We start from the raw sequence: 17,869 nt of genomic DNA on the forward strand, positions 1-17,869 counted from the left end.
AATATTACCTGGCACTGCAAGTGCATTCTAAAACCTTTCTAACTGGGCAGGGGTCTTATGGTTGTCTGATTTTTGTAAGATATTTTTTCATAATTTTTACTGGTTGGAATTTGAGCCATACATGTATGTTTGCTTGAGGAAAACTTTAGATTTTCAGCTTTTTGTATGCAAATATTTGAAAAGCAGAGGCATACAGTTGCTCCTTACAGTAGCTAGGAGTAACCTCCACTTCAAAGTTGTTTTACAACTTGTTCATTCGTTCTCTCTAGGCCATTCAGTAACAAACAGTTCTTAATTATATATTTAATGCATATATAAACCAATAACACAGAACTGCACCACAGCATAGTTACATGAAATTACATGAAATTTAATACAATATGAAGAAAGGGAGTGGAGAAAAGAGGTTTTAAATAGTTCAAAAGTAATTTTTCCGCTTTTTTGTATTACATCTTTTACCCTAGACCTATACTTGTAGAACATAGTAGGCTCTTTGTCAAGTTCTCCCAGTTTGGAAATTGGTGCAACATTAGTTTAAAAATAGTACCAGATTTTAAACTATCACAAAAAAAAACCAACAGATTTTGTTTAATTGTTTTATATAAATCAGTATTGACAGAACTTTGCAGCTGCAAAACTTTTGATAAATATTCCCCAGTGTGTACTATATGGAATACAACTGTAGAATAAATTAGAAAATGAAACTCCTTAATACATTTTTGAATCCCCTCAGTATATGGTCAGTTGCTCTTTTGACAAAGGGCTAAATGAATACATCTGTTTAAAATCCATTTGCGACTGGATCAAAACCCAAGGGAATGCAGTATAATGAAATATTGGTCCAAATGCGATACTTGTGCCCAGTAATTGCTGCATCATATAGGGATAATAGCATGTTAGGTGTGCCAAGATAAATATATGTGTTGTCAGTTCAGATCATGAGTCGGTTGGCTTAGTTTCTATATGCTTAGATCGGATTAGATCAGATTTTGGATCTAGCCATTAGGCTGACATCAAGCAATGTAGATTTATTGAGGGTTACAGTATACATTAAACTGCCTCAATCCTGGTCGGGGCACTGTCGCACAGAAACTACTATTGAAGTAAAAAAGAAAAGAAAACTAGGTCTAAATCAATGTTTCATGATATAAAAGGTTCATGTGAGCAGGTATTGTAAGCATTTATTTATAGGGTGGCAACCTACTAAGTGTCATAATACGATAAAAATGAAAAAGACCAGAATATACTTATATATAAAATATAAATTAATGTGCATAAAGCATGTTCACACGTGGGCACAGAGATAAAGTAATTAAAGAGGTGCCTATGTGCAGGAAACGGCAGTCTCGTTGGAAATAGCCAATAATTATAAACAAAATGAAAAGAAGAAGGACGTGAGAGGTGGTGATTTCCATTGTCCTTTGTCCCGCACTGGAAGGCATAAAAAAATACTATTCAGCAGTGATGGGATTAGTCCAGTGTTATCTAGTAAAGAGCAGTGGGACCTAAGGGTGTCTCGTTTCACTTTGAATGTTGTATCACATTCAAATTACAAGAAAAAAAGGAATTCACAGTTACTTTTACAAACACTGTCAATATTGTAAATTGAAAACAGAAGTCATTGAATATTTAATTTCAGTATCTAGTCACTTTTATGGGAACTTTATTAAACTAAACTATTATTAAATTAATGGAGTCTTTCTACACTTGGGTCATAAAAATAGGGTCCTATATGCAATCATAACGGTACCACAGTTTTTTTTAAGATACCGTACAAAAAGCAAAGTAAAGTTATTCCAACATGTATTTTTCTTACACGGATCTCAGAAACATACAGTAGCTGAGAAAAAATTGATTACAGCTGCTAGTGATATAGGATGGCCAACTCTAAGCATTTTCATTTAGCAGCCTTCTAGGTTTAAACATTTTTTAGATATTTAAGTTTGAAACTCACATTGTTAGCAAGCTTCAACATCAACCTCCTCTTTATCCTGCCCTCCTTTTTTTCTTTCTTTTTTTTACAGCAAAAGCCACGTCTACTCTATAGCACTAAAGACAAATTGAATAAATCATAATGTCCACTACTGATTCATTGCAGCATGTCTGCAGTGGTACAAGCAAACTTGTTGGCTCTTTTGCACCTGTACTGTTATGCCATTCATAAGGCAGTGTAATACATAACAATACTGTACACTGCTTAGGAGTTGGTGTATTAAAGCAAATGAGCTGTCCCTTATGGTGTATTCTCTTTTTTTAGATCCTGTCTAGTGCCCCTTCACATTTTAAGCGCTTGTTAACCACGCTTGTTAACGTTGGTGCTAACCTGGCAGAGTTTTAACACTATGAAAGAAATGATCATTTCAGCAGATATGCAGAATTTGATATAGTATATTTCATTGTAATGCAACCTATTGCTTCTTAATGACACTCCCCAAAACAACACTGATCCTCCGAAAAGGTTGTTGCTTTGCTAGAAAGATCTCTTTAATTACAAGTTGAGAGAATGCTGGGATCCTTATGTCATACAATTCATTCTCATCTATATTCTTAGCCCTCTCATAACTTTGTAACCCTGCATCACGTGCATTTATAGTAAGGGAATCCTTCTATATTGTCCAAGACGGCCGTTTGAGCCATTTTTAGCCTAAAATTCCCACTGACTTATTTTAGGATTCTCTGCAGAAAACAGTCTGAAAGGCTGTGTTGGACAATATAGAATTAATCTTTAAGTATACAAATACTGCATATAATAAGAAGTTTATTGTGCCTAGTCAGGATGATCTTTAAGGAACCTGATTTTTTCCTTCAGGATAATTGTCCTCTGCTGTACAATCCCCGCCAATTTGACTATGACAAGGATGAAGTTGGGGACCGCTGTGACAATTGTCCCTACGTGCACAACCCTGCGCAGATTGACACAGATAATAATGGAGAGGGGGATCTTTGTGCAGTGGATATCGATGGTGATGGTATGTTCCTCGTTCAAGGGGAGTTTGCTAATGATTTTTACCACACCATATACAGTATAAACGGTGGAGGGCTTTTGTCACTTTTTGTTACTCACCATAACTTATTTAACGTGTGGTTCAAAGCCATCCCAGCTTCATATTGCAATGCCAGTATAACCGGCCGCACACTAATGAGACCCAAAAGGTTGAAATAGCTGTTTGTGAGTACATTTACTTGCTATGCACTTTAATCCAGGCTGTGCTGGAAAGCTGTGTAATGCGGCAGGCAAAAGCTTATAGGGGTCCATGTCAAAATGGGATTGAAGCAAAAGGCGACACTGTGTGCTCATTTGCATGTCATTTCCCAGAATCCCTTGCTGCAGAGGAAGCACTGTATGTTAGGAGAGAATGGTGAAAAGCAGGGTTGCAGACCTGTCTGAGACATGCGAATGTGCTCACAAGTTATATTTTCATTTGCTAATGAGTTTTGAAAGTGGGAGACGAATATGAATCCAGTGTAAAATGCAGCAAATACAAAAATGTACTGTAATGCACAGATGTTCCTTTTTTTAGATATCACAACTGATGAGTGGTTGATTATTCAAATTGATGTTTGATGGGTGTATCTTAATTCTTTTCTTTAATGCTTTTCAGACATCTTAAATGAGCTGGATAATTGCCCATATGTCTACAATACAGACCAGATTGATACTGATAAGGATGGAGTTGGGGATCAGTGTGACAATTGTCCATTACTGCACAATCCTGACCAGGTATGTATTGAATAGAACAAAAAGCCTATAAAACACCATAAATGATTACCATATGCATAGAGAGATTGCACCCCATCCATCAACAAAGCGGTAAATGTCTGTGTTTCTTGTAAACTGAGTTAACAGTCTAATTAAAACAGCTTGACAATTTCCAGACTCGATTGTGAGGTGATTTTCTATTCGGTTTAGCCCAGACATTAGCTCTGGAATGTAGAATTACATGCAACTGTACCTTTAGGCTGAATAGCTGCACATAGCAAGAGTCAATGCCAGTCATTCAGAGCCTAAGGACTTTGTTTGGGCAAGACAGTTCAATGTGAAATTCAGAGCTGCACATTTCTCTTTTAGAATGTCTCGCATACAAACTCAATCTTGTATAAAATTACAAATATCTATTGTGCACTTCGATGATAGAAAAACTTTTAGTCAATACATGGAAATAGTTGTGGGCTACATAATACAAATATTACTAGTTTTGTCTACCAGTTGATCTGACTTTCTTGTAACTCACTTCCAAGTAAAGAATATTATACTATATGAAAGCAATATGCATTGATTGCAGCATTTCCCAGAAATAATTGGACTAATATACTGTACATCTCAACACAGACCTTTAATTTTAAGCTTTCAAACTAAACATACAGCAGCACCATTTTCAGTAAAATGACAATGGCTGTGGTAGATATCTTTAGGAATGTGGTTGATATTATCCTACCTGACAATGTTTCCAGAATGATCAGAGATAAAGTGAATTAGTGATCCACATTCTAAAAGTACCAAACCTGCCCTAACACCGTTAGCACTTGAAAAATGTGTGAAAAAACAGTAACGTTCAGCAGAAATATTCACAGCGTTCACATAACAAATGATCAGGTCACATCAGTCATGTGACCTTGGCTTTTTTTAAATGCAGATAACAACAAAATTGGCAAATTTCAGGAAAAAGGGCAAAATGTCTGCAATTTTTGTAAGATAAACCCCCCTAGACAAAAAATGGCACAACATTGCAAAAAACAAGAAAACTTTGCAACCAGAAAAACTGCAAACTACACATCTCTGTCCAGCACTCTCAAATAAATGAACTTGGCACATAGTGAACTCCTTTGTTGCTTCACTAAGACACATTCCAATTGAGAATATAAAACTGTGCTTTCATCAAAGTGCAATTAAACGTACTATTTTATACAACTTTCTTATGCAAGGAACTTCTTCCTACTCTCCCTTTAACCCTCTTGTTTTTCTAAAGCAAAAGTTTATATTGAAAGTTTATGATCCCAAATTATTTTGTCATGGGATGACACATCAATGCACTGATTTACAGTAAGTAAAAAAAATAAAATAAAGGACCATATTTACCCAGTGGTGCTAAACTAAACCACTATGGGCTATGGCCCATTGAAGTGACGCTTAGCATCACCTAGTAACATGGCCATACGTTTTATATTCGTCCAGGCTTACTGTATGCTGTTTCTCTGTAGCTAAGGGAAATGTCTGCAATTATTTTACTGTCTTCTCTACGCAGAGTTTTTCTATCTTCTGGATCAACATTATAGGGCAATGTAAAAACCCAAAGTATACTTTACACTAACCTATAAATGAACACTATGAGGCCTATGCACTAAGCGCCGGGGGGGGGGAAACATCGCCGGGCTGTTTAAATCACCAGTTTTTACAGCAATGCTCCGGACTCCCCCTATTACAATACACTAGTATTAAAACTCAAATTAAAAAATTTAAATAATTCGCTACCGTAGCGGCTATCTACTATGGTAATGAAGTTGCTTTAATGTAATTTTTATTAATAGTGTGCGGGAGTAGGGGGTCTCCTTAGATGAACCGCATTGATTTTAGCCTCAAGTACCCCCGGCTTCCTGAGTTACAGGCCCTGGAATGGGGTGCCAGTATCTCAAGTATTTAAATCCCACGGTGACATGACGCCAATGATTTAAAAATGGTGGCAATACCGGCACCCGATACCCCATACCGGGGCCTGTAACTCGGGAAGCAAGGGGTCCCAGAGGCCGAAATCAAAGCGGTTTAGCTCAGGAGACCACCTGCTCCCCCGCACAATTAATAAAAATTACATTAAAGCAGATTCATTACTTTAGTGCAGTGGTCTCCAAACTTTTCAGTACGAGGGATACATCGTATATTCTACACATTTTCACGGGCCAAAGAAAAAAAATATTTTTATAATTTTTATATATTTATATATTTTATAAATGAATGAATAAGTTTTATTTGGATATTTTTGGGGTAATCAGCATGATATGATTCAGAACAAAAGAGAAATCTGAATTACACAGAAAGGAAGCCGTGCTTACACTGGGAAATTATATATAATGAGTAAAAATATGTATATTTCAAGTTGTTGCAGGCCAGATCAAATCTTGTGGGGGGCCTGATGTGGCCCCCAGGCCGTGGTTTGGAGACTCATGCCTTAGCAGATAGCTGGTAAGGCAATTAAGGGGTTAAGGCACAATAGCAGGTTTATTGAGGGCAGAGGGGGCGAGTGAAAGGGGTACTTGGCCTTCACTCACCCCCTCTGCCCCCAATAAACATTACAATATGTACTAACCACCAATACACAACCCATCCCCTGTGCCCCAACATAAAAACGTTTTATTTTTTTTCTGCACAGGATTGATGTGATCCAGGTGATCCCCACGGGTGTCTGGGGGTCCTCGGGTGGTCCCCGCTGGTGCCTGTGGCCACTCGGTTGGTCCCAGTGGGTGTCTGGGGGCCCTCGGGTGGTCCCCACAAATGTCTGGGGGCCCTTGGTTGGTCCCCGTGGGTGTACGGGGGTCCTCAGGTGGTCGCCATGGGTGGCCGGGGGTCCTCAGGTGGTCCCCATGGGTGTCCGGGGTTCCTCGGGTGGTTCTCCGCTGGCCTGCTGTATCAATCCTATGCCTAAAAAAAAATAATATGCCTACATTAAAAAAATACAACCTTCCCCCCCCCAAATACATACAGTAAACTAATGGACAAACTACTATTATCCAGATATGGATAATAGCTAATTTGCCAATTATAAAAAAAAACATTAGCCAGCCAGCATAAATAAGGTAAATAAACCTTTCTACTTACCCCTGCCATCATGAAGGGCATCCTCGTCAGCAAACTCCAGGTCCATGTCCTCTTATGCCAGCAAAAATACATGAAAAAATACAATCAAATGGCCCCTAACTCTTTAATCACCTTAGCGGTTAATAACCACTATAGTTATTAAGGGGTTAACCCACCCTCCCCCGCTACCCACCCGGGAGGCCTAACCACCCACCCTGGGACCACTATATCCACCCTGAACCCACTGATTGGTATAGTGGTACATCTTACCCATATAATATGGGTATGATAAGCCACTATATCACTCAATGGTCACCCTAATAAAAAAAGCATGAAGGCCAAAAATACACAATAATAAAAGATATACACAAGCACCTAAACACCCCAATTCAAGAAATAAAAGCACTAGCCAACCAATTAAATACATAAATAAAAGCAGTAACCAACTAATCAATTTAATAAATAAAAGCACTAACCAATCAATTTAATAAATTAAAGCACTAACCAACAAAACAATTAATTTTAAACATTAGCCAACAAAACAATTAATTAATTTAAACCATTAGCCAACAAATCAATTAATAAAACCACTAGCCAACACATCAATTAAAACCAGTAGCCAACAAAAGAAATAATTAATTAAAATAGCTAAATAATCAGAAAATAAAATAAAAACAAGCCATTCAAATTACAAACAATTTAAGTCAAACAATAAACAGAAAACTAAAAAACAACAATCAATAGAAAAAAAGCATTTTTCCAAAAAATGAATTGTCAGTCTCTGCATTGATCTGTACCCTTAACGGGCACAGATTAATACATTATCAGTCAATGGGCAATGAAAAACATAAAAATAAAAAAATACAATCAAAATCCCTGTAAAAATAAAATTACATACATTCAATATTTTTCTTACCTTTAGAAGTGTTGACCCTCTAAATCCCGGCGATTCTGCAAGCTCTCGTACCGTGACATCATCAAAGTCAATCCAACGCCATCCACCTTGAAGATCCGGAACATGTTACAAAATTCTTCTTTCTTTTATCTTCTATCACCCTCTTCTTTCTTCATCTGTCATTATTTCTTTCTTTTCTTTAATCTTCTATCTTCATCTGTCAATCCAAAACCCAATGGTAAATCAAGAAGAGGATGTTCTCTCGTCGTCTTCTTCCTGTTAAATGAGTCGTCCAGGCCTTATATAGGGCCTGTGACGTCACATTTTAAGGTCAGATGGTACAGCTCCAATCTGTTTAGATGCTGTATCATGTGCCCGCCTCCTTTTTTTCCTGTTATGGATGAGACGTCATCACCAAGGGAGGTAAGTCGCATCCTTAAAACCACATGGCTATATCACATGGTATTACAGCCAATACGATTGAAGACAATCCTATTGGTTGCTGTACCATGTGATAGGTTACATTAGTTCAAAAGTATGTGACGTCATCCCTTAAAGTGGTGTCACATCCTTTTGAACTAATGTAACCTATCACATGGTACAGCAACCAATGGGATTGTCTTCAATCCCATTGGCTGTAATACCATGTGATATAGCCATTTGGTTGAAAGGATGTGACGTACCTCCCTTGGAGATGACGTCACATCCTTAGCCAAAAAAAAAGGTGACGGGCAAATGATACAGCATCCAATCAGATTGGAGCTCTACCATCTGACCTGAAAATGAGACGCCAAAGGCCCTATATAAGGCCTGGATGCCTCATTTAACAGGAAGAAGATGACGAGAGAACATCCTGTTCTGGATTTACCATTGGGTTTGGATTGACAGATGAAGATAGAAGATTAAAGAAAAGAAAGAAATAATGACAGAAGACGGTGATAGAAGATAAAAGAAAGAAGAATTTTGTTACCTGCTCGGGATCTTCAAGGTGGATGGCGTTGGATTTACTTTGATGACATTGCGGTACGAAAGCTTGCAGAATCGCCGTGATTCAGAGGGACAACACTTCTAAAGGTAAGAAAAATATTGAATGTACCCTGTATGTAATCTTATTTTTACAGGTGTTTTTATTGTATTTTTTTATTTTTATGTTTTTCATTGCCCATTGACTGATAATGTATTAATCTGTGCCTGTTTAGGGTACAGATAAATACAGTGACAGACAATGAATATTTTGGCAAATGCTTTTTTTCTGTTGATTGTTATTTTTTTCGATTTCTATTTATTGTTTGGATGAAATTGTTTTGAATTTGGATGGCTTGTTTTTTGTACATTTTAGGATTGGTTAGCATTTTTAATTATTTATTTGTTTTGTTGGCTACTGATTTTAATTAATTCATTATTTTGTTGGCTACTGGTTTTAATTAATTATTTGTTTTGTTAGCTAGTGTTGTAAATTAATTAATTTTTTTCTTGGTTTGTGGTTTTATTTGTTTAATAGTTTGCTTGGATAGTTGTTTATTTAATTGTATTGTTTTGGAATAACATAATTGTAATTGAGCTATTTTGGTGATAGATAATTATTTGTGATGTGTACTATTAGACTATTTAGTTATTTTATTGTTGTGGTGTTTAGATGCTTCTGTATTTATGTGATTATTGTATATTTTTGGCCTTAATTATTTTTATTAGCTTGACCATTGAGTGATATAGTGACCTATCATGCCCATATTATATGAGTATGATGTACCACTGTGCCAATCAATGGGTACAGGGTGGGTATAGTGAGTCCAGGGTTGGTGCTTAGGCCTCCCAGGTAGGTAGTGTGGGACAGGGGTTAACCCCTTAATTACTATGGCAGTTATTAACCACTAAGGTGATTAAGGGGTTAGGGGCCATTAGATTGTATTTTTTCTTGTATTCTTTCTGGTAACGGATGACATGGACCTGCAGTATGCTGGTTAGTATGCCCTTCATGATGGCAGGGGTAAGTTGAACGTTTTATTTACTTTATTTATGCTGGCTGGCTAATGTTTGAGTTTATAATGGACCAATGAGCTATTATCCATATCGGGATAATAGTTATTTTGCCCATTACTGTACTATATGTGTTGGGAGGGGGAGGGGGGAGGTGTATTTTTTGCAATGTATTCCACATTTTTATGCAACAGGATTGGTACAGCAGTCCAGCGGGGACCACCCAAGGACCCCCGGACATCCGCGGGAACCACCAGAGGACCCCCAGACACCTGTGGGGTCCAACCAAGGGCCCGCAGACATGCAGGGACCACCCAAGGACCCCCAGACACCTATTGGGACCACCCAAGGGCCCCCAAATACCCATGGGACCATCCGAGGGCCCCCATACAGCTGCGGAGACCACTGAGGGGCCCCAGACACCAGTGGGGACCACCCAAGGGCCCCCAGATGTTCACAGGGACCATCTGGAGGCCCATGGACACTCACAGGGACCAACCGGGGACCCCCACTGGTCTATGGTATCAATCCTATGTATAAAAAAATGCTTTTATGTGGGGGTCCAGGGGGTTGGTGGGTTGTGTATTGGTGGTTAGTACATATTGTAATGTTTATTGAGGGCAGAGGGAGTGAGAGAAGGGCCAAGTACCAGCTTCATTCACCCCCTCTGCCTCCAATAAAGATGCCTAACCCCTTCATTGCCTTAGCAGTTAGCCGCTAAGGTAATGAAGTTTCCTCTAAATTCATTTTTATTGCATGGGATTCATGCCGGGGGTCTCTGGTGCTGATACAGTATTAATGGGTTTCAGCTCCGGAGACTCCCGGCATCAATCCGATGCAGGCAAAATGCATTTTTTTTTCAAGTTCCCTCTCATCGCTTCTAGGCAGCTTCCCACCACCTTCTTGCCAACTTTTCCTAGGGGGAGAATTTTGAGAGGAAATCTCTGTTCTAGAGCTGCAATTAGCCTCAATAAGCTAATCGTGGCTACTAGAATTGCACGAGTTTGAAAACTTGCCGATAAGTGGCTTCTCGCCGCTTGTTTGGCAATTTTTTTAAAAAATTTCCAAGAAGGGCTTTTATCGGCGACTTATCGGGGCTTATTGAATAGCAGTAGGCTTTTTGGCGAAAAGGCCTCGGTTAGTGGCTTATCGGCGCTTACTGCATAGGCCCCTATGTATTCAATGATGTTCTAACATGAATATATTCAGTTTAAATGTCTTCAGAATTGACTGGTCCTACCTTATTTTCGTAGTTATTCTTTTTCTCTGATCCTTTCCTGTGCAATTTCTAACCGTAGCTTTTGAGGCCTCTCCTAAATAAATATACCTTTTTCTTTTAGACGGATGTCGATAATGATCTTGTTGGAGACCAGTGTGACAATAATGAAGACATTGATGAGGACGGCTACCAGAACAACCTGGACAATTGCCCTTATATCCCCAATGCAAACCAAGCCGACCACGATAAGGATGGTAGAGGCGATGCTTGTGATTCTGACGACGACAATGACGGTGTTCCTGATGATAGAGACAACTGCCGGCTTGTTTATAACCCTGACCAAAAGGACTCCAGTGGTAAGACTTGGTTGGTTCAATCTTTGTGTGCGATTCAAGAGGCTCTGATAAGGTAAATCCACGCTTGATCCAGGTTAACTGCCATTAGTTACTGCCATCAGTTAACGCCAATCAAGCTCCAATATCCCTTATCAGAGCTTTGTGAATCCACCTATTTGTCCCTTGAAAATACTGTATTGGTATACAAGGAGAAGATGGGTGTATGCATTCAAAATATTTGCCTTGAATGTTTGACTGCTGCAATATCCTAAACAATATACTATTAGCAGTCTTTTAGACATGTTTAAACCCTCAGATTTCAATGTGTTGCACAGAAGATTATTTGAAAAGATGTCGAAAATCTCTCAATTTGTCTATAAATTGAGGTTGGCAAGAATACTAAACTGAAAAATAAAGGCCATACATGCATGCACACCTGTCAACTAAATAGTCATGAAAAACGGGAGTGAAGGTAGAGCACTGCAAAAAGGGCTGGAGGCAAAAAATGAAAATAAACTATTTATTGGGCATATAAGCCATATGGACAGACACACAATTAAAAAAAACTCTGACGCGTTTCCCGCCATGGAGGCGCTTTATCAAATAAATAGTCATGACAACTTGATCCAGTCTTGGTTTTAAACCTGACATATGTTTGCATTCTGGAATTTGCTCCTTTTTTTTAGTCAGGGCTACAAATTCCAGAATGTTTATAGGCAGGAATTAAAAAGCAGCAATGGATAAAACTATCCTGAACAATCTGTAGTTGGTTTAAAGGTGTGAGCATGTCCTAAGGAAATATGATGTCAAATTGATTAGAAAATAAGAAAATAGTGGTCAATCCACAGGAAAGCTAATGCTAAAGGCCTTTTTGACAGTTGCAGTATATTATATCAGTATCAGCTCAGGCATGATAGAAGTATAAAAGTGCATAGGGGTTATGCAATTTTATACTTATTTTATATTTTTTCATTCCATTTAATTTCAAATGTGTTTATGCTGCGAACGCTGAGTTTTTCACTGTCAGAATTTCAGTTCTGAATTTACAGTTCTGCTTTTTGTATTATTCCATAAAATAGTAACCACAGAATTGTTTCTCTTATACTGTCAATTCCACATCACCATTCCTAATAATAAGTTATTAAAGGTATTACAAAAATACACATAGATAACATAATAATATAATCAGGAGCCACAATGGAACCTAGATACTGTACTAAGTGGACTCATTATGCGCAGAATTCAATTTGTGTATATTTATATATTCCATTTTAACCTTTGTTCGGTGGGTTATCTATGAAGCATTCTCTATTAATGCCATTAATTGTTAATATATATATATATATATATATATATATATATATATATATATATATATATATATATATATATATATATATATATATATATATATATGTAGCTGGAAGGTGTTTTCTTTTTAAGCATCTTGTTTTGCTGCTGGTTAACCTGGTCCAACTTGGAAAGACACAATGTGCAGAAGACTTGGTCCAGTTTTTTAAATGAATTCATTTTAATATAAGATGGTATCTGCTAAGCACACTTCCATCTACAGAATTAATCTTCTGGACAGATTGCCTTAAGTACAGATGTAGCAAAACTTACTGTCCTCAGTGCTCTAATTACCACAGCTGCACTGTGGCTACAGCTCTCGTGGCCTCGAGGAGAGCAAGATGCCCAGTAGGATCTACTCTGCGGGGTTCCATGCTTCTGAATGGGACCCCACAGTATTAATCCTTGAAGTCATCTGCAGGGACAGAATACCGATATGCACCTTCAGATGAGCTACAGCCGTGTCTCCATCTCTCCATCTGGATCCTTGTCCTCACAGCACTGAAGGTAAGAGATGCAGGGCTGTAGTGTAATTCCTTCCCCCTGGATGACGTAGATGCCCTAATATGGGTATCTAATGCATGATGGGGAGGCTATGTGGCCATATTTGGTCACCTACATCATCAAGGAAGACGGTCAGGACACGTAACACTGTAAAGCCCCTTGATGATGTAGATGACCAGATATGACCATATATCATCCCCTATGCTGTAGAGCAGGTGAACAAAAACTTTTGAAGCTGCGCCCCCCTGTGTTCCCTTCCCTGGCTCTCACGCCCCCCTCCCCTCACCTTGTATCCATGTCAAATGACGCTGTGGGGTCATGTGACGTCACTGATCTGCAGCGTCATTTGACGTGTGTGACGTCACATGGCCCCGCAGCCATGGCGACGCGTCACACAGCCGGCTGAATCCTGGTAAGTAGAGTGTTGCAGGGGCCTCACGCGATACCCTAGAATTTAATTAAATGCCTGGGGGAAGAGCGCGGGGCCACTGCAACCGCCCGCGCCCCCCAGCAAAATCTTCCGCCCCCAGTTTGTGCACCCCTGCTATAGAGACCCATATAGGGGCATCTACGTCATTCAGGGGAAGGAATTACAGTATAGCCCTGCATCTCTTACCTTCAGCGCTGCAGGGGCACGGATCCAGATGGAGAGATGGCTGCAGACGGCTATGCAGCTCATCTGAAAGGCGAGTATCAGTATTTCTCTCCCTGCAGATAGCCAATTCAAGCAAAGCATTAATGCTCACATTCAAAAGCATGGACCCCCGCAGCGTTAACCCTTCCGGACCGCAAAACGTGCTGTCCCTGTGGAAGCAATTTAAAAAAAATGTGCTCCCCACAAGGACAGTAAGGCTTGCTACTGTATATCTGCTGGTGTTCTGGAAGAACTACATTATTATAAAGCTGCTTTACCACCATAGACTTGATGTCTAATCCAAACCAATGGAAGTGTATACCTAATAGGTGATGCAGAATCTGTGATTTCTACTGTATGACGCAATAAAAATACAGGAATGTTTTTTATCATGATTTATTTAAATTAAAATGAATACATTCAAATATGATACAAATTATCACAGATACATCTATAAATGATTAGGCATACCATTCTATTGGTTTACATGAAATCTATGGTGTTAATGCAGCTTTTAGTCAAGCTAGTTCCCCCAGTGTGCTTAAGGCGATGCGGCTAGAAGATGGAATGCAAATTGATTTTTTCAAGATACCATATGGTCTGGTTTTCCTATGACAGCTTAATACGGCAGTACAGGTTTTTTCAGACCATGTCAGAGCACCTTGTCATAGTCTTCTGGTGCAGTCCCTACTATTAAATCTCCTCCTACAGTCAGGGACGCAGACCGCTTTCCCAGGGCCCTGGACTTTACAACTGATCTTTCCACTGCCTCCCTCCACCCCCCTGTTGACAGCCTTGCGAGACTCCCCTCTATCTCTCACCCCCATCTCTCCTCTCCCTCTCACCCTCTTTCTCCTTCCTTCCTCCCCTCTCTTACATCCACACCATCTCTCACCTCTCTCTTTCTCCAATACCCCCACCTCTCTTTCATACCTCCACCTTTCTCTCTCCCACACCCACACCTCTCTCTCCCACACCCTCTCTTCTCCCTCCCTCCCACACCCTCACCTTTCTCTCCCTCCCACACCCTCACCTCTCTCTCCCCCCCACACCCTCATCTCTCCCTCCCACACCCTCTCCTCTCCCTCTCACACCCTCACCTCTCTCTCCCTCTCGCACCCCCACCTGTCTCTCCCTCAAACACACCATCTCTCACTCTCTACCACATCACCTCTCTCTTTCTCTCTTACTCCCCCTTCTCCCATCCCCCTACACCCCACTCAACTATCTTCCATTTTCCACCTGTATCTCTCCCTCCCACCCCCTACCTCCACATCTCCACCCCCACAGTCAATAACCCCCTCCACAATGCACACTAAGTGCCCTCCCCCATTCACACTAACCCCTCCTACCAATACACATATTCCCCCAATAACCATAGCAACCAACCAATACACATAACCCCCAATTCACAGAACACACCACCAAGACACATAAACCCCCCCAATTCACATACCCCCCTCCCCCAATACACATAATAGCCCTCCCCAATACAGTGCCTCATACCAACTTCTGGCTGTGCCCAAGTTCTAGCACCAGCCTGCCAGACCCCCTGTGGTCGCCGGGCCTGGGACAGGAGTCCCTGCTCTCCAACCCTGTCAAGCGCACTGACTACAGTGCTGTGCATTTTGAACTAGGTTTTCTCACTACAAAGAGTGTGCCTTCAGTACTACTGTAGTCATACCTCACCTTGAATAGGTTACTCGCAAATAATAAAATATTGTGATTTTGCTACTAATCCACACATTCTCTCCTTTGTCTGATCGCAAGATATAGCATGACTTGATATATTAAGGGTCTGCGTTGGATGTGTCTCTTTCCAGTTTCACTACTACTTTCCCCTTTGCCGTGCATTTTTTAATGACTGTGTTCTCAAAGTGACTCATTATTCACTTGCAAACACATGTGGCCTACAGCACTTTTTATGATTTATTGTATATTTTCCTGATCGAGAAGCCACAAGAGTATGTGCTTGATATTAAATATCCATCGTGGAATGTTGCTGCAGGCGACCTCGTCAGGGATAAAAGGCAGAAGTCATTCACCTCTAAATAACATACCTTGCAGCAAGCCAGAATATAATGAATCAGGAAGATCTCACCGTACCAGGCATCGCTCCCAAGATCACTAAGAACGAGACACAAAGATGAATGCTGCTCTCTTGTGATAGATGTGACTGCAACTGTCACATGAAATGATTCAGGGGGAAAATGTTGCTTAAATCTGAGTGTTTTCAATTGATTGTTAACAGTTAGAGGGGCGGGAAAAAACATTCTTGAACCTTTCCATCTGTTTTCTGCATGCAGCAACGTATCTACTGTAGCTTTCTAATTTTGAAAGCACCTAATGTCACTTCTGCTGAGTAACCTTTTATTCTCGCAGGTGGGGGCCGAGGTGATGCCTGCAAGGACGACTTTGATAATGACAGCATTCCTGATATCTTTGACGTCTGCCCGGAGAACAGTGGCATTAGCGAGACTGACTTCAGAAAATTCCAAATGGTTCCCCTGGATCCAAAGGGAACAGCTCAGATTGATCCTAACTGGGTCATTCGACATCAGGGCAAGGAGCTGGTACAGACTGCCAACTCAGATCCTGGCATAGCTGTTGGTAAGTCAATGTTGCCTGTCACCCAATGTCTTTCTCTGAAAAACATCCATTGCTTTCTGGTTGAGAAAGTCTAATGTGATAATACATTGATGTCCCCACAGATATTAAGGGAAAATGCAACGTCATATCTACAATTCCTTATTTCAAGGAAGAATAGTGACACATGAACAAATATTCTATTCAATGAATTGGCTGTACAGCGTTAAAACTGATATGTAACATTATAATGAGCAGGTTTTCGACCAGCCTGAAACATGTGTACATGAAAGTAGAATCAATGCATGGCCTGTTTAGGGGTTTATTCATTACACTGTGGTACAGTAGTGCTGCAATCGAGGGAAAACTGCTGTTGACTTGAAGGCCAGTTTTCCCGCAATCTTGTAGCAATTGGCACAATCACTACTTAATCAATAAGGCCTCTAGAATGGTATTTTCCAAACAGTCACAAAAAAAAATGACTACTGAGTGCTATGCAATATACTTTTATAGCATTGTAACGGAGGTGATATTTTGATCCTTAAATTTAAAATGATGCTTCTCCCACTTGTAAGGCTGGGCCCCACTGGCGCTGACGTGCCTATGCTTAGAGCATGAGCGCCGGGTGTTCTGAAACTTGCGCACGGGGGGGAGGGGGGCGCAATTGCGGGCTATCTGAGCAAGCGGGAAAGTTTAAAATTTTGATTTACAAAAGCACCTAGCATGTGTTCCCGCGCATGCGCGCGCATCACATGAGCCAGAACTTGCAAATATATATATATATGCATGTAACCGCGCCAAGCTCTGCCCGCTGAGCGAGCTTAGCACCAGCGGGGACTCAGCCTAAAGCTCAGACATTATAAATATTCAGTACATTTAGAAGGAAGGAGAAAATATACAGGAGAGAACAAACAATGTGCAACCTAGTGTATCTAAACTTAGTTTCAAGGCTACTTACAGTAGGAGTTGTTTATTTAAAATAAGAAAAATGCAAGCATTGGTCTTTGGTGGTAAAATACATATCAGGACAATTTATCAAAAATGTCCTACTATGGAAAAAACAAATCTATTTAGCACATTTTGTTATCAAGATCTCCGGATGCTTTTTGTATATCTTATTAATTTTGCAGCCTTGAGAGTGCGACAAATGATTATATCTTAGAAATCATTATTGAATTTGGGAATTGGCTACTGTTTATAAAACTATAGCAATCAAAAATATAAGCAATGCAGGGGTATGTCATAAGGTCATTTAAACTAGCACTTCATTTTTTTTCTTCTTGTGTGCAGGCTTTGATGAGTTCAGTTCAGTTGACTTCAGTGGTACTTTCTATGTGAACACCGATCGTGATGATGATTATGCAGGCTTTGTATTTGGCTATCAGTCCAGCAGTAGGTTCTACGTGCTGATGTGGAAGCAGGTCACCCAGACCTATTGGGAGGATAAGCCATCTAGGGCTTATGGATACTCCGGTGTGTCTCTGAAAGTTGTGAACTCCACGACAGGCACTGGGGAGCACTTAAGAAATGCCCTCTGGCATACTGGAAACACACCTGGAGAGGTACAGTATATAAAAAAAGA

At 40.0% G+C, this 17,869-nt stretch overlaps 1 protein-coding gene across 2 annotated transcripts in view; it reads left to right on the top strand.

Annotated features, from left to right (window-relative positions):
• Window positions 1-17,869, top strand: part of THBS2 (thrombospondin 2) — a 116,033-nt gene that overhangs the window by 85,606 nt on the left and 12,558 nt on the right. For both annotated transcript variants that reach the window (XM_075597052.1, XM_075597053.1), the window contains 5 exons: window positions 2,810-2,969; window positions 3,603-3,721; window positions 11,000-11,234; window positions 16,084-16,311; window positions 17,578-17,849. In XM_075597052.1, the coding sequence (XP_075453167.1) occupies window positions 2,810-2,969; window positions 3,603-3,721; window positions 11,000-11,234; window positions 16,084-16,311; window positions 17,578-17,849 (1,014 nt within the window). The remainder of the gene's footprint in view (window positions 1-2,809; window positions 2,970-3,602; window positions 3,722-10,999; window positions 11,235-16,083; window positions 16,312-17,577; window positions 17,850-17,869) is intronic.

Source organism: Ascaphus truei, chromosome 4 (genome assembly GCF_040206685.1).
Source record: "Ascaphus truei isolate aAscTru1 chromosome 4, aAscTru1.hap1, whole genome shotgun sequence".
Classification (NCBI taxonomy): Eukaryota; Metazoa; Chordata; class Amphibia; order Anura; family Ascaphidae; genus Ascaphus; species Ascaphus truei.